The sequence below is a fragment of the Chrysochloris asiatica genome, unplaced genomic scaffold (genome assembly GCF_000296735.1).
Source record: "Chrysochloris asiatica unplaced genomic scaffold, ChrAsi1.0 scaffold00130, whole genome shotgun sequence".
Classification (NCBI taxonomy): Eukaryota; Metazoa; Chordata; class Mammalia; order Afrosoricida; family Chrysochloridae; genus Chrysochloris; species Chrysochloris asiatica.
The window spans coordinates 2,707,627-2,733,605 of NW_006408648.1; the positions used below are offsets into that span (position 1 = coordinate 2,707,627).

Consider the following 25,979-nt stretch of genomic DNA (forward strand, 5'->3'; position numbering starts at 1 on the left):
CACTCACACCTTAAGGTGCCGGCTGGTGGTAGTGGTAGTGGTTGTTTACCGTGGAGTCGCTTCCAAACTCATAGTAACCCTGTATAGGGTTTCCAAGATTGTAAATCTTTACAGGAGCAGAAAAGTCTCATCTTTCTCCCATGGAGCAGCTGGTGGATTTGAACTGCTGACCTTGTGGTTAGCAGTCCAATGCATAATCCACTATGCCACCAGGGTTCCTTAAGGTGCCGGCTAATTCAGATTAATGCCCATTGATAGATTACGCTGCTGGGTATCAACTGCTCTCGCTGAAGAATCAACCCCAAATGACTTAACTAGATACTCTACCACACTAGGTGCTTTTAATATCTTGGTTTTTGTTGTTTTTGACTTAGAGAAACAGTCTTTTTGACTTAGAAATAGCTTCTTTTAGGCTCTATCTCACTCTTCCTCTTCGCCTTCCCCTTCGCCTTCCTCCATGGTTTCCACAATGAGCTCTGCTGTGCAGGTGGCTTCTCCAAGACTGTTGACAGCCTTGCAGGTGTACTTGGCGTCGTCATCTCCACAGACATCACTAATAATTAGAGAGCAGTTCCCATCCTCATCGTAGTCTATCTGGAAGTGGCGGGACTCCCTGATGGACTGATCATCTTTGAACCAGACGACCTCAGGGTCTGGATATCCTGCATCACAGGGAGAAATTGTGATTCAAAATCTCTCATCCATTCATGCTAAAAACTTCTAAGTTACCTCTATTGATTAAGAGGACAACAGAACAAAAAGGTATGAGGGTTCCTTTTTGTATCCATTCGGATATTTACATTTGAAAACGGGTGTGTATTATAAATCCTAATATTTGAAACCACAAGTAGAGTATTTTAAAGTTGGTTATACCTACCCCTTGGAAGGAGCTCTGGTAGCGTAGTGGTTACGGATCGGACTGCTAACCTCAGGGTCAGCAGTTCAAAATTACCAGCTGTCCCCCGGGAGAAAGACAAGGTTTTCTGCTCCTGTAAAGATTTACAGCCTCGGAAACCCTGTGCAGGGTCGCTATGAGTTGGAACCAACTCCACAGCACATAACCACCACCACCACCCCTGGAGTCCTGGTGTGGTTCTGTGGGTTAATGCACCAGACTGCAAAGCCATTTGAACTGCAAGGTTAGTGGTTCAAGCTCACCAGCTGCTCCTCGGAAACCCTATACAGGGTCGCTGTGGGTCGGAACTGACTTGACGGCACTTCACAACAACAGCACCTGCCCTCATTCTTCCTTTAACCGGATATAGCAATACTACCAGCAATATTACCCCAACTGCAACTATACACTACACTCAGAGCTAAAGATCTTCTTAGATGGAAATAAAAATGTAAAAATCTTGTAGAAAAGTTTAACTTAAATAAATAAATTAAAATGAAAAATAACTGAGCAAATGGACGCAGGAGTTCTTTTTTGGGGTGATGGAAATTTTCTAATATTGGATTGTGGTGCTGGTTTCAGAACTCTGTAACCTAGTAAAAATAAACTGTATACTTAAAATGGGTGTCTACAAACTGTAGCTCAGTAAGGTTGCTTACAGATATGTAAAGTGTAAGTTAGAGGAGCTGATATTGCTAGGAAAAATACAGCCATGTTTGTCTGAGTCTGTTCCAAAGCAGATAATCGGCCTGTAGTGAACTGGAAATCGAGCACGCTGAGTAGCTTCACTTTATGCATTAGTCAGATTTCTGCAAAGTTCACCATGAAAAATGTATACAATACAGACATATGCATATACTTGCTAAGTGCCATCGAGTTGGTTCCGTCTCATAGCTACCCTGTATAGGGTTGCTGAGGAGCAGCTGGTGGGTTTGGACCACCAACTTTTCGGTTCGTAGTCCAGTGCTTATTCTATAGTGCCACAGCTGTATAATACATTCCAACTGACTTGCTCTCATAAATTGGAAAAACTGTTTTACAGAAAGAATTATAGCCCCAATCAGAATAAAAATTGTATGTGAGAATTTAAGAATTCTATCTTTCTTTAAAGTAGAAATTTAAATGTTATCAAAACAATATCTACATGAAAACGAAAACCAAAATGCAGCACCCAAATGCTTTAGTCTCACCAGCCCTTCCTTCAGTCAGAAGTTAAACAAATACCAAGGAAATCATCCCAAAGAGAAAAATTAGCATACAAATAATAATCACTATGTTATAGTAATTTTTAAAAAGGAAACAATTTCAGAAGACCTAAAGAAAATGGTAATGGTGAGAGTTACAGGCATGGTTCCCAAGCTTCCAGCAGAGCCCTGAACCTGAGCATTTCCACACTGGAGAAGGCCGTCCGCCACTTCACTGTTTGTGAGCTATCATTGTTTGCCAGATTTGATCTGCTATTATTGTGGCTACTGCCCCACGTGTGCAGAACGGAACTGCTCTACAGGGTTTTCAAGGCTGTGACCTTTCAGAAGTGGACAGCCAGGCCTATCTTCCAAAGTGCCTCTGGGTGGGTTTGAGCCACCAACCTTTAGAGTAGTAGTCAAGTGCTTAGCCATTTGCACCACCCGGAGTCTCCTTCCACTTTACTTACTTATTTTTTTAGTTAAGTTGAAAGGGAGGAATATTATAGTAGGGGAAAGTCATACAAGGCATTTTCATAATATAAAGACACCAGAGAAAACTTGTTGTTTTCATTCCTAACTCTGGGTTATTTTACCCAAAAGGCAGTAGATAGTCACATTGCTGGAGAATAGCTTATTTGGACTCTGCTGTCCTGTGCTACGTGGCCTTGGGAAGGTTGTTTCATAAACTTCTGTGCTTAATCTGGTCAGATTGAAATGGGAAAAACCCTGCACTCTGGTTGGCAACTAACAGTCACAGCCTTTAGGCAAACAGGCCCGTCTGCACTGGCTGCTTACCTTTCTAGAATGTTGCAATCTGGGGCATCACCAATATTGCTAAATGTTCAGGTGCTACACTAAGATCGGTGTAGCTCCCTTGAGCTCACACAACTCATGATCATACAATGTATTCTTCCAGCAAACAGCGAGGAACCTGGGGAGATGGCAGATGGAAGGGTCTGTCCCAAGCACCTGGATTCCAACCTACCTTCAGTTTGAAGTCACACCTCACAACTTATTCCTGTACTCCATTTGTTGTTGTTGTTAAGTGCCGTCGAGTCGGTTCCGACCCATAGCGACCCTTTACAGGGTTTCCGAGGGTGTAAATCCTTATGGGAGTAGAAAGCATCATCTTTCTCCTGCGGAGCGGCTGGTAGTTTCGAACCGCTGACCTTAAGGTTCGCAGCCCGATTCGTAACCACTACGCTACCAGAGCTCCTGTACTCCATAGCATCTTTAAAAGACTTAAAAGGCTTCCTTTTTTTCTACATATGTCATCTCAGAATCACCCAGAAACTCAGTGCATGAGACATCACTTTAAAGAGATGGGCTTGAGTCTCCGAAGAGCGAGGTGACATCCAAGGTCACACAGCCCCACATCCTATGCCCTTTGTACCAACCTTCCTTTGAGAGCTTCTTGTGGGCCCATTTCATTAGGCATGTTCCATAGCCATTGGGACCCATGACACATCCTTTTAACTTAGGCTCAGTGGCTGGGTAAGCAGGCAAAATGACAAATGTGCCCCTCTGTAAGTCACTGAAGAGCATTCATTCTTCCGGAAGCAGGGGAAAAGGAGTGGCTATTTCCTCACAGCCTGGCTGTTCCTAACCACTTCTAGGCTGCATACAACAGAGCTCTTGCCTGGGCACATGGTGGGTGACCTGCCAGCAGGCCATCCCCTACATGTGGTAAAGGGAAGGAGAGCTACAACTTACCTTCAATCTTGCAGTCAAATCTAGCAGCACTTCCCTCCACAACTTCTAAGTCACGGATGGTCTTAGAGAAATAGGGTTTGACATGGGGCTTTTCCTCAGCAACAGCCTCAAGGAAAGCTTGAGAGACATCTTCTAGAAGACAAGCAGAGGACTCGGTCATTCTCCATTCCTTCTTCTCTCCTCTCCCCTCATTGGAAAGCTGATTCCCTCCCCCCGCTCCCCTTAAATTTGTATAATTTAGCAAATACGGCATCTTAGAGAACTGGATGATAATCATGCCTTTCTCCCAAGGACAGGTTGGTCCACTGCCAAATGGCTTCTGGCAGAAGAGAGAGCTGGGTCCAAATGGAGGCTGTGTTCAGGGTCCCCTCTTCCCTTATGCTGACACATTTAAAAAGGAAGTCATCTTTAAGAAGGATTTTTGGCTGCTTTTCATGCTGTTTCAGGATTCAGTTGAACATATTTGGGAAGGGCGGAACCCACTTTTCTGGTCTCTGTGCCCCTTTTCCCTCCTTCTCCAACAGATTGTTCAGTCTGCTCCTTAGAAGGGATGGGCCAGAGCCTAGAGGCATCTCCAACTTGCCAGCAGTTTTATTCTCCACCTTTGGCAGTATGGCCATTTTGTATCACTGCAGATCAGGGTTTGAGATAAGTCCTGGGCAAAGCTGTAATTCTGAGGGGTCTCCTTCCTGTTACTGCTAGGTCATCTGGGCAGTGGCAGGAGTGGGTAGGAAGGACCAAGCCCATGCATTGCAGACTCAGTCCCCACACACAAGGAAGCTTCTCAGCAGCCTGGCAGCCTCTTTTGTGCACAAAAGGGATCTAGACTTGAACTTCTCACCTGTGGGTACCAAGAGCACCAGGTATCACAGGGGAACGCTGCCCACATGAGGTGCTTCAGGGACAATAAGGGTCAGGCCCTGTGTGCTCCTGAAATAGGAAGAGACTGAGGCCTTGGCTGAGGAGATGGAGGGAGAGCCTCTAAAAGGGGCAAGTCACCAGCCTACTGGTCTCCAGGAAGAAGCCTTCCAATCACAATCTACCTGTGGTTCAGCATCATGAAAAATGCCCAAATATGACATTAATTCTATATAAGTTAATTTTTGTTTAAAATAAAAACACAAAGGCATGGAAAAAAAAAAAAGAAAAGAGGAAATATATTTTTTAAAGCTACACAGTTTTATGTGCTTTTTATGGTATTTTTTTCTCTCGATATCTAAGTATGATTTTTATAACAAGGAGATTTTCTTTTAATAATACTTTACTAATTCTTATAAAACATATAGGCAAAAGACTAGCTGGGGTCATCCAGTTTGAATGGATGAAAAATAGTATGCCCTTTGAAAATAGTTACCTTTAGGATTAAGCCATTAAAAATAACTTCTAGATTCAGTGTCAGGGCAACCCAGAAGTGGTTCTGAATTTATCTTTAGATTATTCTTTTACAAAAAAACAACTCAAAATTTGAAAAAACCAACAAAGATTCTCAGGATGTTTCTCTATCTCCCAACCTCATCAACTGGTTGGAAAATGCCTCCCACACCTCCTTACCTTCAGATTCTAGTTTCTCTGCATGGAGCGGACTGGTTGGTGACCCTGTTGAGGATTTCCTGCCGCTGAGTCCTGAGATCATTGCCATAGAGGACAGTCTTCCAATGGCTCTCACAGCATTGCCCGTTTTCTGGAAAATAGACACTGGGGTTGGGGTCGATAGGCGTCCCTGGGTTCAGCTGGGCAGTGCTCGGGGCTCTGAGGAGAAGAATCCAGCTCAGCCCAAGAGAAGCAGTTGTGTTCCCTGGAAGGCGGGCCTCTGAGTTCTGAGGTCCTGCCAGAGGAGTGAGCCCAACCTTGCTCTGCTCAGCACTATCTGTATGTCAGAAGATGTTCAGAGAATGGAATGGGGCCTTGGAACTGATGTGTGCGTTAATGTGACTAAACAAGGTCAACATGAGACAAAAACTCTTCTCATACTGTGCTTCAACTCCCATAAAAGGGATAGTTTATATAAAGCAACTGCAGGCTGAGACAGCTCCAAAGACTTATTGCTAACTGAGTCCAGTGAGGCCGTTTCTCATAAAACAATGCAAGTGAGAGGATTCTAATTGGTCAAGACCATAGTTACTACAGACCCCACAGATCTTCAGGCAAAAGAAAAGAAAAAAGCATTCTCTTGATCTTGGGCAACTAATATAGGTCTCTGAGCTTCAGTTTCCCTTTCTGTGTAAAGAAGGGGTTGGATAAGATAGTTTCCAAGGCCCCATTTAGTTCTATTTATGATTCAGATACTTAAGAGATTTCCAGAAACTTTCTGGCTAGGCCCAGCACAAGCCCATGGCTGTACAGTGAGGTTGTGGAGACTGTTCTTCCCTGATGTGCATGCAGGCATTCAAAAGAAGCACCTGAGGAAAATAAAATTCAATACCACGTTGCTTTTCTGAGACTAGCTGCCTTAGAACAGGGCAGAATTTCTCAGGACAGTGTTAAAACTTGACAGGCCTTTTCTTGGCACTGTGAAAATTCTATTGAATGTGGATTTGGGCAGAGAAGTCCCCAGTAATGTACAGCTGTGTCTGTTTCTCACCCTTCAAAGTTCCTCAGCCACTTTTAAAGGCAGTTGGGAATGATGGAGATAAGAAAATGAAGCCATGATCAAGTCCTTCCCACCTGCCTCCCAGAAACATCATTTCAGGCATCCACATGCTGTGCTCCCTGCAGGCAGATGCCACCACGCACTGGCTGCTCACTCTTCTGAGAGCCCTTCTGAGAGCCAGTTAGGCCACAGCCTTGTCATAGATATTCAGCTAATTTGCATTCTCATTGGATCTCATTCAACTTCTGCCGGCAAAGCCACTTTCTGCCTGAATTAACTTTACACACTCAATATATTTCAGTAAAACCTCACAATCTTGAGCAATCTAGAAAGCAGGCCTCTAACTTCAAATTGTGTATGTGTGTGTGGTTTAAGTGGAGCCTCACCACTGATGACCATGATCAATTTTCTGATGTGATGTCACCTGACCTTGTTACAGACTGTTTTCATGCACTTTAGACAGGCATTCTATCTGGCTGTGCCCTCTGGCCACCTGCCCTCTCACACACACCCCTGCATGGTGTGGGTCTGGGTCTGGCCTTCAGCTGTCATGAGGAAGTAGGGTGCCTGAAAGGGTGGGGTCACTCTGAACATCAGGTGGGGCTGGTCAGGAGGAGAAGACACTGAAGCAATGAGCAGCTGAACTGTGTTGGCCTGCAGACCACTTGGCAATCCTCCCTGCTCTCCTGGGGAGAGATTACTGCTGAGACCCAGCTCTTCCTGTGAGATCTTACCCTGGCCTCAGGCAAGAAGTGGCCGCAACAGTTCTCACTATGAGTCAACAACAGACCAGCCTAGTTCCTCACCAGCTTTGTCCTTCTTAGGTCTTTATTCCCTTTAGCCTATATACATACTGACTTGTCCTGGGCCAGGACTTTCTTCACTCAGAAGGTCTATTCCCAACAAGGGACAGATTAGTTCTCTGTCACTACAGATTGCCGTGTGACCTCGTGTAAGCCACTTGCCCTCTCTGGATTTCAGTATCCTTGGTTAATAATGAGGTGATTAGAAGATTCTGAGCTTCCTGCAGCTCTGGTTTTCCCCAGTCCCATACATATGCAGCAGGACTCCCTAATTCTAGCATCTGGATTGAGATTGACTGGGATTTGGTCTTCACTGATATGAGGAAGAGAGATGATGCCTTTTCTTCATTTTATTTCTTAGTAAAATGACTAATATGAGTTGCCAGCATGCGGGAGAAATACAAGAAATGCTTTATAAAGAAAATCTTTAAAGTTATCTGCTTCAGAATTTAATCATAGGAAACTGTTTTATGAAAAAGATATTTTGCAGAAATGAAAAAGAAATATATCTGTATGTTCTAGTTTTCCAGACTTTGAGCAGAAAATTGGTTGTTCCTTTACTGAATGATTGAAAATGTTTGGAGCATCAAAAAAGTAAGGTTTCAATTCTCTCATTTCTCTTTTTAGAAAAGTCTCTTTCTTTCTTGTGGGCAGGGCCCTCGCTTTTAGAGCCAGTTAGGATGACCAACCATTTCAATTTTCCCAGGGCTGTAGTGTTTCCCAGGAAATGGGTCATTTAGTGCTAAAATCAGGACAGTCCCCTCCAAACCGGGACAAGTTGGTCACCCTAGAACCAGACAACCTTCATAAGCCCCATGTTTATACCAGAAGTCCCCTAGGAATTGCATAGTATCCAAATGTGGTAGGTATGAAAAATCATTTGTGCTATATTGAATCAAATGTGTACTTCTTTATGACCAAGAAAATAAAGATGGCTACCAACGAGCCTCCAATGCCTTTGCTTCCAATTTGCACACAGAAGCCTGTTCAATTTCCTTACCCACATTTGCTATTCCTCACTAAATGCCTTTTACATTTCCTTTTAATATAAATTTAAAGTATGCCCTTTTTGGACTAACTGAATTCTAAGATCAATAGTGGGAGTGTGGTGGCTCCATATGATAAACACTGGACTACAAGGTCTGTGGAGTACTGGTGTGGCGCTGTGGGTTAATGCGCTGGACTGCAAAGTCAGTTTGAACTGCAAGACCAGTGGTTCAAGCTCACTAGCTGCTCCTCACAAATCTTATACAGGGTCGCTATGGGTCAGAACTGACTCGATGACATGTAACAACAGCTGCTCCATGGGATACAGATGAGGCTTTCTGCTCCCGCAAAGATTTATAGCCTTGGAAACCCTTTACAGGGTTGCTAGTCGGAACCAGCTTGACAGCACTTAACAACAACAATAAAATCAATCATATGTTAAGCACTGTTGAGTTGATTATTAGTCATCTACATATGTACAGCTTAGTCATTATTATTGTCAAGTGCCGTGGTGGAGTCGATTACAACCATAGCAACCCTGTATAGGGTTTCCAAGGAGCAGCTGGTGAGCTTGAACCACTGACCTTGCAGTTCAAACAGCTTTGCAGTCTGACGCATTAGCCCACAGAGCCACACTAGGACTCCAGCATAGTCATTAGGACTTTGTTTACATACTGCAGTTGACCCTTAGACTGCAAAGGCCCACTTATTAAGTGGATTTAAAAGAAATATTGTGCCACACTAATGATCTCTATGGGAGCAGTTTTTCTTCAATAAATTGTGTATCACAGTAAGAAATATCTCTTGCAATTCTCCCGTTTTTCATAATGTTTAGTGCAGTACCGTAAAATTTGAATAATAATGTAGGACCCATATAAAATATCACTAGTGATGCTCCCAATAAGCAGAAAAATGTCATGATATTACAAGAAAAAAATTGAATTGTTTGATACGCTCTCTTTGGTCATTCTTCAAAAAATTTTGAAATTGTCAAAAACTTCATTTTGCTTGGATCCACAATCAACACCTTTGTAAACTGCAGCCAAGAAATCAAACAATGTATTGTATTAGGCAAATCTGCTGCACAAAACCTCTTTAAAGTGTTAAAGAGCAAGGAGACCAGTTTGAGGACTAAGGTGCAGCCTGATTCAAGCCATGGTATTTTCGATAGCCTTATATGCATGTGAAGGCTTGACAATGAATAAGAAAGACATTAGAAGATTTGATGCATTTGAGTTACAGTGTTGGAGGAGACAATTAAAGGTACCATAGACTGTCAGAAGAACAAACAAATCTGTATTGGAAGAAGTACAGTCAGAATGCTCCTCAGAAGTGAGGATGGTGAGACTTTGTCTCTCAAATTTGGACATGCTATCAGAAGGTTAGCAGTCCCTAGAGAAGGAGATCATGTTTGGGAAAGTGGCGGGTCAGAGAAAAAGATGAAGACCCACAATGAGCTGGATTGACACAGTGGCAGCAGCAATGGGTTCAAGCATAATAACAATGGTGAGGATGGCGCAGGACTGGGCAGTGTTTCATTTTGTGGTGCATAGGGGTCAGAACCAATTTCATGGTATTTAACAACAACAAAAACACCAGAAGGAGCCCTGTGGGTTAAGTACTGGCAATTTAACTCCACATTGTTACAAGGGAGGCAGATGTGGCTGCCTGTTCCCACAAAGATTTATAGTCTTGGAAACTCTAAGGAGTAATTCTACCCTGTCCAATAGGGTCGCTGTGAGTCAGAATCGACTTGCCAGTGAGTTTGGTTCGATTTTAACAGCAGCAGAGGGCAAGGCAGGTGTTCCAACTCTCATGCTATATTTCAGACCCACCCAAATCTCACAGAGGGGGCTGACCAAGAACTAACTCCTACTGAAGAGGCATTCCACTGGACCACACCTGAACCCATACCAGTGGAGCTTGCATCCGCCTTTGCTCCGTCTCTCAACCTCTGCATGAAACTTTGCATGAAGTTGGGTTTTTCAAGGGAACTCTGATTGGCACCTTGTGTGGCAAATTACCTGTGTCCCTTTTGTCCCTGTAACAAGCGATCTCCTTTGTCTCTGTCATTTAAAAAGGTCTGGAGTCCTGGTGTGGTGCTGTAGGATAAGCACAGGACTGCTAACCACCAGGTTGATGGTGCAAAGCCACGACTCCTTGGGAACCCTATAATGGGTCTCTATAGGTCGGAACCGACTCCACATCACTTAGCAACAACTAAGAGGTCGAAATGCCCTCAGATTCCCTGACTCTCCAGCTCTTGTCAAGCCAAGTGTACAGACCTTGCAGACCCAGTCTTATACTTGCTTCTCTTTCTTCTAACCCACATTCCATGCCCACTTTAAAGCCCTCCTCTGCGAGCATGTCCTTATCATATACCCAACTCTGCTTGGACTGGCTCCATTCTCCCAGCTACACTCATATATGGTTATGGAGAGCTATACTGATAGTTTATCATTCTTGGTGCGTGCTATGCCCTTTTATGTCTATCTGCTTCCAATCTTCATTACACTGTACATTCCTCGACTATAGGAACCATGTACCCTCTTGTAGCCCAGGAATGGTTAGATGGTAATGTTGTTGTTGTTGTTAAGTGCCGTTGAGTCAGTTCCCACCCATAGCGAGTCTGTATAGGGTTTCCAAGAAGCAGCTGGTGAGCTTGAACTGCAGACCTTGTGGTTCAAACCGACTTTGCAGTCCAGAGCATTAACCCACAGCACCACACCAAGACTCCCAAATGGCAATAGTGATAGCAAAAATAAAAACAGATGATGAGGATGATGATGATTACCCTATGACTTTGGGTGATAATTTTATCAATTTTGTTATCAAAGGCAATTTCGTGTTGTTATGAAGACTACATGATGTGGAGCCATTTTCTGGGTCTGATCCTTCTTCTTATCTATGTGGTCCTGGGACAGGTTCCTAACCCTTTTCTGCCTCAGTTTGTCTATAAAGTGGGCTAATAATGATACCTACCTCACAGGATTGAAAAACTTAATACATGGGCTTGGCACATCCCTAACACACGGTCAGCCCTCAATACAGATTAGCTACTATTACCACCTTTGAGCCCTTACTGTGTGCCAGGCATTGTGCTACAAGCCATTTGAAGGCTGCTATTGTGTGCCTTCGAGTTGGTTCTGACTCATAGTGACCCAGCATAGAGTTTCTGAGGAGTAGCTGGCGGATTTGAACTACTGACCCTGTGGTTAGCAGCCCAGTGCTTATCTTACCGTGCCTCGTCAGGACTCATTTAATTCTCACAATACTGTCAAGTTGGTATCACTCTTAACCTCACTTTCAGATGTGAAAACAAAGTCACAGCAAAGTTATCCAAAGACATGCAGCTAGTAACATATGACCTTCTTAGAGGGTAAATAGCCAGAACTGACTTTTTGGTAGTAGATTTCCAGAACTTTCTTCTAAGGTGCCTCTGGGTAAACTCAAACCTCCAACTTTTAGGTTAGCAGCTAAGCACATTAACTGTTTGTTCCACTTAAGAACTCCCTGTTTCTTTACATCATGTGGCTTCGTCTTTCATCATAAAGAAATGTAAGACTATCAGAATACCTGTAAGGAGATCACATTCTCCAGGTTTGCCAAGTAGACCTAAAGGTAACATTGCTCATTCCTACCATGAAGACATGAAAATGTCAGGGGCATGAGCCAGCTCAGGCCAAGCTGCCTGAGGCCTTCCCTCACTGGACCCTCTGGGACAAGGCTAAGCAGAACTGGAGAGACCGTTGCAGCCCAGAAACCCATCTCCCTTGAGCAACGCTGGGCCGGTGACAGAAATAACAGCAGAACCCTACCTATACTCGCTGCCTAAATTGGTCCCAGCTGATTCTAGAAGCAACTGAAAATTTTCTGGAGTGAGGCCAGGGGAAGCTGGGAATGAGGGTGGTTTGAATTTAGCAAGTACAACTTCACATTACCTGCCATTTCCTTCTGGCCATGTACTTCTTCATGCGGTCCTTGGAAAGCTTCTTGGCTTCCATGTTCTTGGTGTCTTTTGTTAGCCAGGGATGCTGAAGACACTGGGTACAGTCCAGGCGGTTTCTGATAGAGGCAGAGATTAGAGGATTTCTGAGCAGAAGGGAACCTCAGAGACCAGATCAGACACGAGTCCAGGGCTCCCTGCTCCTAGTCCATCCATGACCCAGGTCATTGTGCTCTTGTTTTTTTCCCCTCTTGGTCTGGGTTGCACTGAGTGGACCCAGCCAAGGCCTGTGTTGAGAAGGCCTCACCACCAAGGAAGCATGGTGTTTCATGACTTGCACTTGGGGTCTAGGACAGGTAAGTGCTGGAGGGCTGACTTGCCTGGGCTCTTTGTATTGATCCCTGGGGCCTAATCCTTCTGAACATCTGTCTGGGAGAGAGAGTGACTGATAGACTGGGCCAAAACCTCTGAGAATCATTTAACTCCATGTTTTAACATATGGTTGAATATTGGGACTTTCTTATTATAACTCGAAGAGGTATGTGCTTCATATAACCCATGAATTATGATAACCTTAGAATTACACTAACACACACATAATCTCTCTGAAAGGTCTGGGAATCTAGAAATATATCTGGGTCATTATCATAAACCTTAGTTGTCCCAGCTCTAATAAAACTCAACGAACCAAATACTAACATGCATATAAAATTGACTGGAAAGAAGTATAACCAAAATGCAGTGATGTTTAGCTAAAGGGGTTCTGGATGATTCTAATTGTCTTATGTTCTTAAAATTTTCTACAATGTACACATACTATTTTTTATAATATAAATATTTCCAAAAGTGCTGTTAGGTGGAGATTTCTGGGATAAGAGTTTATGGGGTTCTAACGTCTTAATCTATTTCAGTAAGATCAGTTCCTTGGTGAGTCCATTTTATGAGCACAGAGGGATCCAAAGCTGTCCGTTACTGAATGAATTCAAGATCAGAAAAGAAAACAGAGTGTATACAGGACACCTTGTCCCAGTCCTCAGTGACCAATGCTTGATTGCTAAAGGCCATCTTTGGACCAGAGTGATTAGCACTGAGGCACCTGGGAAGTGGTGGATCCCTCAAAATGGAAGGTAGCATAGACCCCACCTCCAACAACATCTTGCTTCCGCAGGCAGCATGTCTAATTCTGATACAAAGCCCATTACAGCAAAATACCACACAACCTCTCGGTCACAGAGAATGGGGTGTGGTAGTCTCTTGAGGAATGTGGCCTTGAGGTGATGGGTGACTGGAAAACCAGAGAGAAGCATCGAGGCCTCCACTATAGCTGCTTTAGAAGCGGTGATCTTCTGTCTCAAACTGCATTTCTCCAGAGGGAACAATCAGGCTGGCTGCCTCAGTGGGGTCTCTGGGCCAGGGAGACTGGGCTAGATGCCTTGGCTGCACAGTCACAAGACTGAGTGAGTGCAGGACCTCCCTCTACCCCTGGAGACTGTCCCGCCCCTCATGTTCTGGCACAACCCTATTTCAACATCACTCGCCTCTGACAAGCCTTCCAGCTGCTCTCTGTTGCCAAATATCACTCTGAAATCCTGGGAGCACCTGGAGGCAGGCCCTGCCTTATCTAGCCACTTGATTTACAGCATGGTGGAGCAGCATCAAAAGCACCCAGCTGCTAACCATAAAGTGTGCGGTTCAAACCCACCAGCTGCTCCATGAGAGACCGATCTGGCAGTTGGCTCTGTAAAGATTTACAGCTTTGTAGACCCCATGTGATAGTCTGACTCTGTCCTGTAGGGTTGCTATGAATTGGAATTGACTTGACAGAAGTGGGATTTTTAGTGGGGAGTGGGGACAGACACCTGACACCTCCAGTCCATCCTCCCTCTGGGACAGGTCAGCCTTCCCGTCACATCTCAGAGCTCCTCTCGTCGTCTTGTTTTAATCTAGCTGGTTCCCTCACCAGGAGAGTCTTCACCAGTTCATTCAGTCCAGCCACCCCCAGGGCCTGCCTTAAATCTCCCCTCCTCTGCCCTAGTCTCCCGCTACAGCCCCACCCACTCCACTCTCAGCTAGTACCTGGGGTCTGAGGTTTCTGCACAACCAGACACTGGAACACACTACCTACCATTGGTCACAACTGTTTAAGTCATCCTCTGACCATGTGGGCAGCCCCCCCAAGGCAGAGGTGGGGACCCTCGCAGCCTGCAATGTTGTGGTGGGAGCACAGGGACAGAGTGAGGGGAGGGCTGAGGTCACAACCTAACTCTGGCCAGATATAGGCAGGCAGTTCTTAAAGAATCTAGATCTGAGAAAACACAAAGCCAGGTAATCTGGCAGATGAGTGGGGCTCCGGGATGCTTTCTAGTGGACCCTCTGTCATCTGCTCTTGCACTTTGAGAGGCTACTTCCAGGGTCCCTGAAGAGTCAGGGCTTCCACAAGCCACCATCATACACACACAACTGCAGGCATTATACACAGAGCTGCGATGCTCAGTCAGGTGTGGCTTTAGTTCTTTGTGAGAATTCATGACTTGAAAGACTGGTATGGTATCAAGTCAGGGAAGTGAGGCCTAGGAAGATGCCCTTCCATCCCTCCACACACAATTGGCTTGGTCCCGCTCAATGCCCACCCTCCCATTCTCAGAAAGACGAGAGAAACCCGTCCATCCTGACACCAGTCCAGGATGTGGGGAAGCTGAAAGGACTGAAAGCCCAGCTCATTACTTCATATCTTTCTTCAGCAGACTGCTGATAAAATCCTTGGCATCATCGGAGATCTCATCGAACGCCTCATCGTCGAAGTCCCAGGTGGCTGAGGTAACGTTGGCTAAAGTTTCATTATCATTATCACCCATGAAGGGGGAAAGTCCACTGACCCTGGGGAGATAAGAGCAGAAGAGTAGAGGTGACAAAATGAGGTCAAAGGTAAGGGTCAGTAAGGAATCTCCCCAGCTCCACATGCAGGCAAACTTCCACAGCCCCAAACTCACACTGTGTGGCCCACCTCTCCTGCCACCCGAATTAAAAAAGATGGGACTCTCCAGAGGTATTGTGGCCTGGTCTCTTCTCAGTTCACTCAGTGGCTTTTTGTGGTATCACCTACCTATTGCCACCTACTGCTTCTGAGGCTGAGGTGGAAAGAATTTAGCTTATAGACGTTCACCATTCACTTATCACATGGCACACCACGCCCAGGTGCTGTTGAGTCTACTCTGACTGAAAGTGATCCCAGGTGTGTCACGGGTTGTCCGTGGCTGCTTTTTCAGAAGTAGGTCACCAGGCTTTTCTCCTGAGGGTACCTCGGGTGGGCTTAAATCTCCAGATTTTCAGCTAGCGGTCAAGCACATGATGAGTTTGCCCCACCTGGACTCTACATTGTGCACCACAGGCTGGAGGGCTCCTCAGTCCTTGCCTTCTATTCTCTGAAGCCCAGACTAGAATGTTGCCCTACACAGAGCCTCCCCAAAGGTCTCCAGGTAGAGCAAGTCCTCTCATCCCTGTGCTCCCAACCCCCTCATTGTGGACTGACAGATGTGGTAGTAGTTACTGCTATACTCTGTGCCCCATCTCCCATCTACATACATCTTCAGCACCAAGACAGCCCCCACAGACACGAGTTCCGCACACGTGTGCTAAATGGACAGATAGGCGTTAAGTCAGGAATGCATAGTTATCCACTTACACCTGAGCTTGGTGTGCCACTCTTTTAGATCAAACTACAAAGCTTCCCGAAGGAGCTCTAGTAGCGTAGTGGTTATGAATCGGCTGTTAACCTCAATGTCAGCAGTTCGAAACTACCAGCTGTTCTGTGGGTAAAAGATGAGGTCTTCTGCCCCCATAAAGATTTACAGCCTTAGAAACCCTGTGCAGGACCTCTGTGAGTCGGGATGGACACCACCACCACCACCACCACCACATGCCAAGCACTGGGCAAAGAGCTCAAAAGAGATAAACACATTTACTTTTTAACCTCACCCTACAATGTAGGTATCTTTCATTACTTTGCTTCACAGCCAGTGAGATCTGGACCCAGGTGCCTGTCTCTAGATCTATACTCGTAACTGTCCCATTATACTAACATTTCTATGAAAATAAAAATTAAATTGCAGTGCTGGCCCAAGGACTAGCCCATCATCAGGAGCTCTGTAGCTGACAACAGATATAACACAGTTCTTTTGGATCACCCCACTCACTATGATCTCAGGAATGACTTGCTTTACCAGTAGCTTAAGCCAAATAAAATTTGGCAGGTGATGGTCTCTTGTATCTCAAAGCTAACCAGAACAAATTCATGGCTTACTAACCTCTCACCTCTGTGCACCTCATATTCAGGGCACCCACCTCCACTCACCTTGACCTGGGGTGGCTTCGTGGTTATATAACCGATGCCCCAGGCCCCATCCTTACAAGACTCATATTTAGTTTAATGGTCAGGTGTTGCCACCTTGAAATTCTTAATGAGTTTTTTGAATATGCAGACTTTTTCTTTTATACTGGGCCCCACAAATTATGTAGTTGGTCCTGAGCCCCACAAGGTATATTTGGGGTCCTCATGACATCACCCTCCCACATTAAGGCTTTGCTAATGCCCCTTCCCCCACATACTTATGCATCCATCATCAGAAATGATAACACAAACCCTTCTGGTGCTGTTTTGGCATTGGGCGTGCCAGCCAATGAAGTACATGCATCCTAGAAAACTAAGTTTTGCAAACAAAAACCCACTTTAAATCTCATAAGCAAAGCTTGCCATCGGAAGGAATCGTGTGGTGATACCTTCTGTAAAGAGAAGCTAGCTTTTGCAGTGTGAACTATTTCACCCTAATCAAATTCTTTCTTTGTGCTTCTGAATAATACATTATTGTAATGGCATTAAAAAAACAAACAAACAAACAAACAACAAGGCATGGTGATATTCACTCTCAGCCAGGTCACAGTGAGGGAAGGGTGTCAGGTCACCAATTTCTGAGGCTGCATTGTTGTATGCCACTTCTTTCCCCTCTCTGGGTCCCTAGGACTAGAGTTCCCTGGGACCTCCCAGCTAGTAAAATTGATGTCAGCAATCCCGTGTAGCCGACGCAAGTCCCGAGAAGCAGCTGAACTCTTGTTCATTAGCTACAGCTATCTGATTCCTTTTCTCTTTACATTTTCCAGTTGAATCACGGAGCGGAGAAATGTCCTGCAGCAGTTCAAAAGCAAACAACCCTGCTGAGGAATGCTGGAAGGTCCCCTTCTACAAATCTCCTTTCCTAATTAGGAGCTATAATCCTGCACAGATAGTTTTAATCTCTGCAATGTTCACAGTCAGGGAGAGCCTCCTCGCCTCTGGCCTGCGGTTCCTCCTTCATGGCAATTCCATCCTTCAGAAACACCCTGCTTGCCCTGGCTGGCACTGTGCCTGCCTGAGCTCCCCAGGGTCCTCCCTCTCTGTTAAAGAGCATGTCTCTAAAATAAAGCCTGGCACACATGCTGATGAGGAGAGTGCTCAAACTAGAGCTGCTGTTTCTGGGTGGTGGGATTTTGTAGGATTTTTCATATAAAAATGAGTATACATACTTTATTGCTAGAATTTGCCTAAGACGCATGTGTCTTAAAAAAAAGTTATTAATGGCTAAAAATCAACCAACCAGCAAACAAAGCAATCATGGTATTAAAAAAAAACAACCACACACCCCCTCTCTTCCTTATCGTATCTAGTTTGTAACTGATGTGTTCATCTGGTTTGCACAAGACTACAATCAGTGTGGGCATTCTTGGATGCTCTCCTTTCTCTCCACTTTATAGTACCCTACACGGACCATCACAAGTATATCCAGAGTCTTCTCACTCATTTTCAGAGGTCAGATGTTAGTCTTTGTGCTGATGGATCACAAAGGTCAAGGCTGCAGTGCATTCTAATGTTGTAATTCTTCATCTCTCCCTTGTAGCACAACTTCTCTGGGCAGAAGGTCAGGTGACAGAGATGTGCCAAAATGCCCCTGGACTGCACTTTCTCTACATTAATTTCAAGCAGCACACAGACAGCCGTTCTGCAGGAGCAGCCAGAACTGTTGACGTTAAGTGCTGAGTCAGTTTCAACTCACAGTGACCCTGTACAGAGTTTCTAAGAGCGGCTGGTGGGTTTAAACTGCTGACCTTGCGGTTAGCAGCCCAGTGCTAATCCTACAGCACCACACCAGGCTTTCAGGTACTCACTGCCTGATCTGGTTGGGAGACAGAGGCAGGGAAGGGCAAGTCTCACAGGAAGAACTGAGTATCCTTGTGTTCAGTGGCTCAGGAAGCAGGGAACTGGGGTTGAGTCACTTTAACTATAGCCCAAATCCCTGGAGAACAAACCATGAAGGTTTGCTTCTGGCATGTAGCAGTGAGTAGAGGCTGCAGGCCTCAGGATCTGGGCTTAGCAGCGGGAGAGCACAGGAAGGAAGAGGCTACCTGAACCCTCTATCAGAAACCTGGTCTTAGCAGGAGCCTGATGCCTGGGCACTGGGACTCCTCCCCCAGAGAACTGCGCGGCTGTCCCTGGAGGTTAGACCCAGAATGGGGATGGTCCGGACCTCTGGACCATGATATGGTGCTCAACAAATGTGGTGAACTGGAAAGTCTATGTTACTGGGCCCAGTCAGGAAGATGGTAGGAGGAGCGTCATTGTTTCTTCACTTTGGGAAAGGGGAGAAGGAATTTTGGAGTGGGGAAGAAGGAAAGGGGAATATGAACAGGGGTTTTGATTTCCTCACAGGCTGTAAGGGGACACCAAACCCAAACCAAACCCACTGCCTTCAGTCATAGTGACCCTAAAGGATGGAGTAGAACTGCCCTATAGGATTTCCAACGCTGCAATGACTGCCACATCTTCTTCCTGTAGAGTGACTGCTTGGTTTGAACCACCGACCTTTTGGTTAGCAGCTGAGCATTTAACCACTGTGCCATCTGGGTTCCTTAGGGAACACCAAGCCTCAAAAAATAGAGAAGAGAGATACGGGAGAGGGCAAATGGTCTTAGATGTGGCTTAAACCTAGTCCCCGTTAGGCCAGAAACCAAGTGAGTGTTGCTAACTTCAGGACAGGAGTCTTTGAGCAGTGCAGATGGGTAAGCGCTCGAGGATTAGCTGAAAGGTTGGCAGTTCAAGCCTACTCAGAAGCGCCTTGGAAGACAGGCCTGTGGATCTGTTTCTGAAGGATCATGGGGTTGAGAACTCTATCGAGCAGCTCTACCCTGCACAGGTAGGGTCGGCAGGAGTCGTAATCAGCTTGAAGGCAACTAGGAACATCTTCAGAAAGTCTCCAGGAGACTGAAGAAATATCCTAGCTCCCTTCAGAATTAGGGATGAGGGCAGGAGCCCTATATGCTTGTGTGCCCCATTATCCTGCTTGGATAGCCCAGCCAGCAGCTGATCAGTGACTCAGGTCAGGTCAGGACAGGGTCTCCCTGCTAGCAAAGTCAGTCCAACTGTGGTGACAGAACTTGCTCAGGGGGAGCTCACTAAACACTTAGGGTTTCAAGCACTTCGGGGGGAAGTTCCATTATCTTTTCATTCCATTTTCCACTAATTTTTTGAAGCCTCCTCATATGCGTTTTGTGATAAATGAGTTATCATACCTCCTCCCCATTCTCCCCCACTAACTCCCAGCTCTGATGGCTGCAGAAAGGAGGTCAGGAGGGAAGGGTTCCTGGGACAAGACTTAGCACATGGGGCAGAGGGTGTTAGAGGCCAACCACAGAAAACTGCTCTGAGGTGCTGCCCACAAATCTAACTAAATTTTGTAGAGCGGGGACATGTGGGGAGCAATCTGTTGACTCAAAATTTTGTTTTGGGCAGCACGTTCTCTGATGGGAGCACTACCTGGGGAGAGGAACTCCCAGACCCTGGTCCCCACTGTGAAAGCAGCCTAGTGACATCCCAGAGGGCCAGTGGCCAGGATGTGTACTGAGCTGACCTAAGGCTGGACACACTGACTCCTCACTGTCTCCCTGTCACATGTACCCCTCCTGGCCACACACCTTCAGAATGATACCAATTTGTCAAAGCTATTTTCTTTCCTATTTCAAAAACACTTTCCTATTGCTTGGCCTTAGTTTTCAAAGTAATCTAGAAAACAGTGTAACATTTTACTCAATTTTTACCAAATTACTATGTTCCAACACCTAACATAATTTTCATTTTAAAGTAAATTATTCTTATGATCCAGAAATTCTAGTTCTAGTTGGTATGTCCAATAGAAATGCATACAGATATTCACCAAAAGACAGGTACTTGAATATCTGTAATACCCCAAACTGGAAACTACTCAAAAGTCCATTAAGGATGAAAATAATTGGATTATTTTCACTCAGGAGTCCCTGAGTGGTGCAAACATTTAATGTGCTCAACGCCTTAACCAAAACCTTGGAGGTCTGAGTCCACCCAGAGGCATCGCAGAAGGAACGCCTGGTTGATCTACTTCCAGAAAACCAGCCATTGAAAACCCTATGGGGCACAATTCTACTCGGACATGCATGGGGTCATCGTGGGTGGAATCAACTAGACAGCAACTAGTGTTTCTATTCACACAACAGCCCTGAGAATAAGCAATCTACAAGTACACATAAGAATATCAATGTATCTCAGGAACATGTTGAGCAAAAAAAGAGACAAACACTTCCTTCTGTATGACTTGGTTCAGATAACGCTCAAGAGTAGGCAAAACTAATCCATGATGTTAGATATGAAGATAATGGTTACCTCTGGAAGGGGGCAGACGTGGTAACCACAAAGACACGCCAGGAGAGTTGCTGGGACTCTGGTAGTATTTGGTTTCAACAATTATTGTGGTTAAAAAAACATATATATATATATATATATATACACACACACACACACACACACACATATATTCTTGTGGTTAAAAAATACATATATATGTGTGTATATATATACTTGTGGTTAAAAATGGTTACGAATCGGGCTGCAAACCTTAAGGTCAGCGGTTCGAAACTACCAGCCGCTCCGCGGGAGAAAGATGAGGCTTTCTACCCTCGGAAACCCTGTACAGGGTCACTATGGGTCAGAACCAACTCGACGGCACTTAACAACAACATACACATATATATATATATATACTTGTGGCTAAAATATATATATATATATATATACTTAACAAAAATTCTGCCACTTAACCACAATGAACTGTACAATTTGATGACATTAATTGTATTCACCATGTTGCGTAACTGTCACTGCTATCTGTTCCCAAAAGCTACAGTGCTCACAGTGGAGGATTACTGAGCAGTCTGGTCACTGCTCTGTTATTGACCTGTAGAGTCCAATCATCCTGGCTTGCCCTAGCTGTCCCTGTGTTTACACACAAAGTCCTGAATCCTGTGAAAACCAAGTCCCAGGCAAACTGAGGCAGTCGGTCACTCTACCAGGTCTGTGGGACATGGGCAGTTATGAGAACTTCTTTGGCCCCAATCACCTCAGTGTCAAATGCAATCAAATCCCTGCCATGAGCCCCTCACATGCTTGCTCTGAGGTTCAAAGAAGATCCCATGTGAGACTCTGTGGACATCCCCACCACATAGCAGTGGAAAAGCAGGTTGATGAGCAGGCACGAGGCCAGTCACCTTGATGGCCAGCGAGCACCCAGGACCCAGGCCAGACTGTGTCTCAAGATACAGAGATGCAGCGTGAGCCCCATCCAGGCCTGGGCAACTGTACAACCCTGCTGGCCTACTTACCAAGTGAGCCTAGAGTTTTCTTTACACTTCAGCTCCCCTTTCTCCTGGAGGGGCTGGAGTAGGGAGAGGCAGGGAAAGGTACCCCTGGCCATAAAATGTATTCTCAGCAGCTAGGGGGATGACACGGGAATACAGTGGTGGGGCTGACCCCGGGCAGGGAAGAGGACGCTCTGGGATACAGAGCCTGTGACCCAGGTCAACTGAGGGCACAGCGAGAATGAAGCCCCTGAGCATGTGGAAAAGCCACAGTTCACACATCACCACATGTCCGCTGAAGCCTTCAAACTAGCTTGTAAAGCTAGCTGGGTATCAGAATCTCCACAGCTGAGCCTCACTCTGAAGATACCAGGTCTACTTTATAGATTCTATGAGGAAGCTGCATTTGTGTGTGTGTGACAAAAAACCATAAATAAATGAACGCACGCATTATCTGCATCATCCATAACGAAATCGCTGCCTCTGAGGCTGTGGCTTCAGTGAGGTCCCACCAAGAGGTATGTTCCAGAGTCTTGTGACCCCAAATGTGGTCCTCAGATCAGCATCAAAGGGGAACCTGAACTTGTTAGAAATGCCCCAGACCTTCTGAATCTGACTCTGCAGTTTTAGGAGATGTCCAGCTGATTTCTGCATCATAATGCTTGCAAAGCCCTGGTCCAGATTACTTGTCTGCCCTCTTTCTCTACAACACTGTTCATGGAAACGGATTTAGAGATTACGCAGCTGGTCTCCCAATTCTAATGGCTGTGCTGTTTTCTGCTGCTGACTGGACCTGCTGTAGAAGCCTCTCTCTCACCCAATGTCTCAGAGATGAGGGGGCAGCGGGCCTGTCCTTTAGGGCAGTATGCAGACAAAGATGATGCCCAGAGGAGCCTGAGCGCCCTCCCGCTTCTCTGCTGGATCACTGCACAAGTGGATAGACCACATGGGACTGGACAAGGCTAAACACTCTCATTCTTAAAGGCCCTGCTGGCCAGCATGGAGGCCACTGTGGATCCCAGAGTGGGGACTGGACTGTTAACTGGGTTCATCAACACAGGAGCTGGGGCGGGCTAGGTTTCAGTCTGCTACCCTCCTGATTCTGAAGCAAGGTTCCCACTGTCACCTGCCCAGGCAGGCTGTTCTCAGGCCCCCTCCTCCTCTGCCCTCTGCCCAGGCAGCCCTGGGGACTCACAGGATGTAGCAAATGACCCCGATGCTCCACATGTCCGTGGCATAGCCAATGGGCTCGTAGTTGATCACCTCAGGAGCCACAAACTCAGGGGTGCCAAAGAGGACCTTCAGAGACCCAGCATTCTCTGTAACCAGGATAGAGAGGGAATAATTGTCAGAACATCTCAGAACCAGCTCACAGCGAGAGGCACTGTGTGTCAGGCACTGGCAGGGGATTGGCCTTCAAGGGGCTTCCCTGATGGCTAGACATTTGTCCACCTTGTTAAACAAGTGCATAAACACACCAGTGACAGACAAAATACTCACCTTGAATGCCGTGAGTAGGGTAGGGAGGAGGAGAGGCCGGACTTTGTTAAAACAGCTGTCCCTGAATGATCTTTTGGTTGGTGTGTCTGTTTTTCCTGAGAGTTCCCCAGGGCAGGGACTGTAACTGACTCCTAATGAAGCTTTCTAACTCTCACTAGTCAGTGACTGTGTCCTGTGAACCACACCATTGGCTTTAAATGGAGTGTCCTATTCAGTATTCTCAACAACTCTAACAAGTAGGCCCGCAACCAGTCCACAGAGCTGGGAAGTAGGGCCTAGGAAGTGAAGGGATTTCTCATGCACTTAATATAAGTGGTGGAGTCACGACTTGAACCCAGTGGATCTGACTTCTGAGCCATGTCTTCAACCATGCCACTAGACCATGTCCTCGACCATGTCTCACCTACTTCTCTTATGGCTGCATGTCTCTCCTCCAAGACTCTACCAGGAGCCTGGAAGGGGGGAGAGAGACCTCAACTTCAGGTGTGTGTTAGGACGTGCTGAGGGCTCCCAGCCACCCCTTGGTAGATCGCATCTCCTGAAGAGCTCCCTAACAGTGGGGGTCCTTTGACCCAAGGACCAGATCTGATCTGGGTTGAATTTTACAGTGACCCAGCAGATGTTCTAAAACAAAGCACTGGACAGCCTTCATTATGTGGAAGTTCTGCTTGAACTCTGACCTCTCCTGCTACATTTTAACCACTTCCCAATTCTATGGCCTTTGATAAGACATTGCCCTTCCTGCAATAGTCCTTCATCAAGGGAATTAGTATATTGTGCTTCTTGGGCTGTGATGCTCCCCGCCACATTGCTATCTCCTGAGGACAGGACCTGCCTATCAGGTCATGCACACCAGCCCTGTCCCTAGTCCATTCCTCAGCAGGAGACAGCAGAGCAGGGCCATTTGTTCTAGCATCTAGGCAAGCTTCTCACCTAACTGTGCTGACTAACGGAAGTCACAGCCTACCAGAACCTCACTGTCTTCTTTTCCTCTTCATGGTCAATGCTATCTCATCCAGGACTGGGCATCCTGGCAGAGAGTTGTTAGGTGCCATTGATTTGGCTTTGACTCGTAGAGACTTTATGTATAACAGAACAAAATGTTGGTTGGTCCTGCACAATTTTCACACCTTGATGGTGCTGTAAGATAAGCACTAGGCTGCTGCTAACAGCAAGGTTGGCAGTTCAAAGCCACTAGCCACTCCTTGGAAGAAAGATGAGGCTTTCTGCTCCTGTAACAATTTATAGTCTCGGAATCGACTTAATGGCAGTGAGAACAGAGGTAGGTTTTGAACTCTTGTTGCAGTATGTGAATCCATCTCGCTAAAGGACTCCCTTCCCTCTTTTTTGCTGACTCTACTTGAGCAAGCATGTTGTCTTTCTCTAGGAATTAGTTCCTCTGGATTTTCTAGTTGGTCTTAGCTCAGCCAGCTCCTTCCTGCTTTCCCCAAGATAGTAAAAGAAAAGGCAGACTTCCTCGAACCCTCCCCTCCCCTAGCCCCATGGCTCCTTGTTACCAGGGTCCTGATTGGGAGGTGGAGAGTGAAGCTGTTTCCACAGTTACTGAGGTATCAGAGAGCAGCATAAACAGTCTGGCTGGGGGCTGTATGTGAGGCAGACTGCCATTAGCCAAAATGATTGCAGGGGTGGGCATGAAGACCCCTCCATCACCTCCCTCCATCCCCTCTCCTAGTATAGCAACAGCAGTGATGCTACCAAAAACCCTGAACCCAGTCAGGGGTCCTTATCTCAGACCTGACACCTCCCAGGATAGAGGTGGGACCTGCAGACAAAGCTCTTCGAGCCTCGGTTTCCTAGTCTATAAACTGCCCTGCCTATAGGCTTGTTGTGAGAAACAAGTGAAAGCAAGAATTTGAAGGTTCCGGTGTTCTGCAAAATTTTTGGAGCCGACGTCACCAAAATGAGTGCATTTTGCTGCTAAAGGCACCAGAATAAGCGACAAGAGGTGGTGATGACAATAATGCTAACTCCATGCTATGTACTGCTTACAATGTGCAAGGCACTCATCTTATCACATGACCTCACTGAATATATTTCATCCTAGAAACATAAAACGCTAGAGGCCCCGAGGTTAAGTAATGTGCAAAGTCACACAACAGAGCTGGGGTTTTGCATCTGGTCTCTAATTTTAGTTCAACACTGCACCTTCCCTCTGATACACATGGAGTACCAACAGCCAGGGTCCCTGCATGGGGGTGACAACAGGTGAGGGTGGCCTTACCCAGTCTTCTGGCCAGACCGAAATCGATGAGCTTGATCCTGGTGCCTGTCTTGTTGACACACATGATATTCTCGGGCTTGAGGTCCAGGTGGACGATGCCCTGCTTGTGGATGTACTCCACCCCCTCCGAGATCTGCTTCATGTATTTGATGCACTCTCGCTCCGTCAGCTCAAAGTCCTCGTCAATGATGCGCTCAAACAGCTCACCCCCAGACACGCTGTGGAACAGGAGGAAGTGGAGCATAGGTTGTTCAGACCATAGGGGTGTGGAGGCTGGGCTGGCAGGGACACTGAAGGGAAAATCCAGGGAATAGGGGCGATGGGGGTGACCAGTCTCAGAGCACCCTCAATCACTTCCTCTTGGCTGGTCTCAGTCTTTCTTCAAGGGAAGAAGCCCAGGGTCTTCTGGTTTCCTACTGGGGTCTC

General features: G+C 46.1%; 1 protein-coding gene across 5 annotated transcripts in view; it reads right to left on the reverse strand.

The window, feature by feature from the left end:
* Positions 1–370: 370 nt before the first annotated feature.
* Positions 371–25,979, reverse strand: part of MYLK (myosin light chain kinase) — a 318,431-nt gene continuing 292,822 nt past the window's right edge. For 2 of the 5 annotated variants that reach the window (XM_006869366.1, XM_006869364.1), the window contains 7 exons: positions 25,554–25,771; positions 23,007–23,130; positions 14,846–14,998; positions 12,117–12,240; positions 5,347–5,476; positions 3,796–3,927; positions 421–662 (listed from right to left, as the gene is read on the reverse strand). In XM_006869366.1, the coding sequence (XP_006869428.1) occupies positions 421–662; positions 3,796–3,927; positions 5,347–5,476; positions 12,117–12,240; positions 14,846–14,998; positions 23,007–23,130; positions 25,554–25,771 (1,123 nt within the window). Of the gene's footprint in view, positions 663–3,795; positions 3,928–5,346; positions 5,477–12,116; positions 12,241–14,845; positions 14,999–23,006; positions 23,131–25,553; positions 25,772–25,979 lie in introns of all 5 variants that reach the window. The other 3 variants (XM_006869367.1, XM_006869365.1, XM_006869368.1) reach the window with 2 other exon arrangements.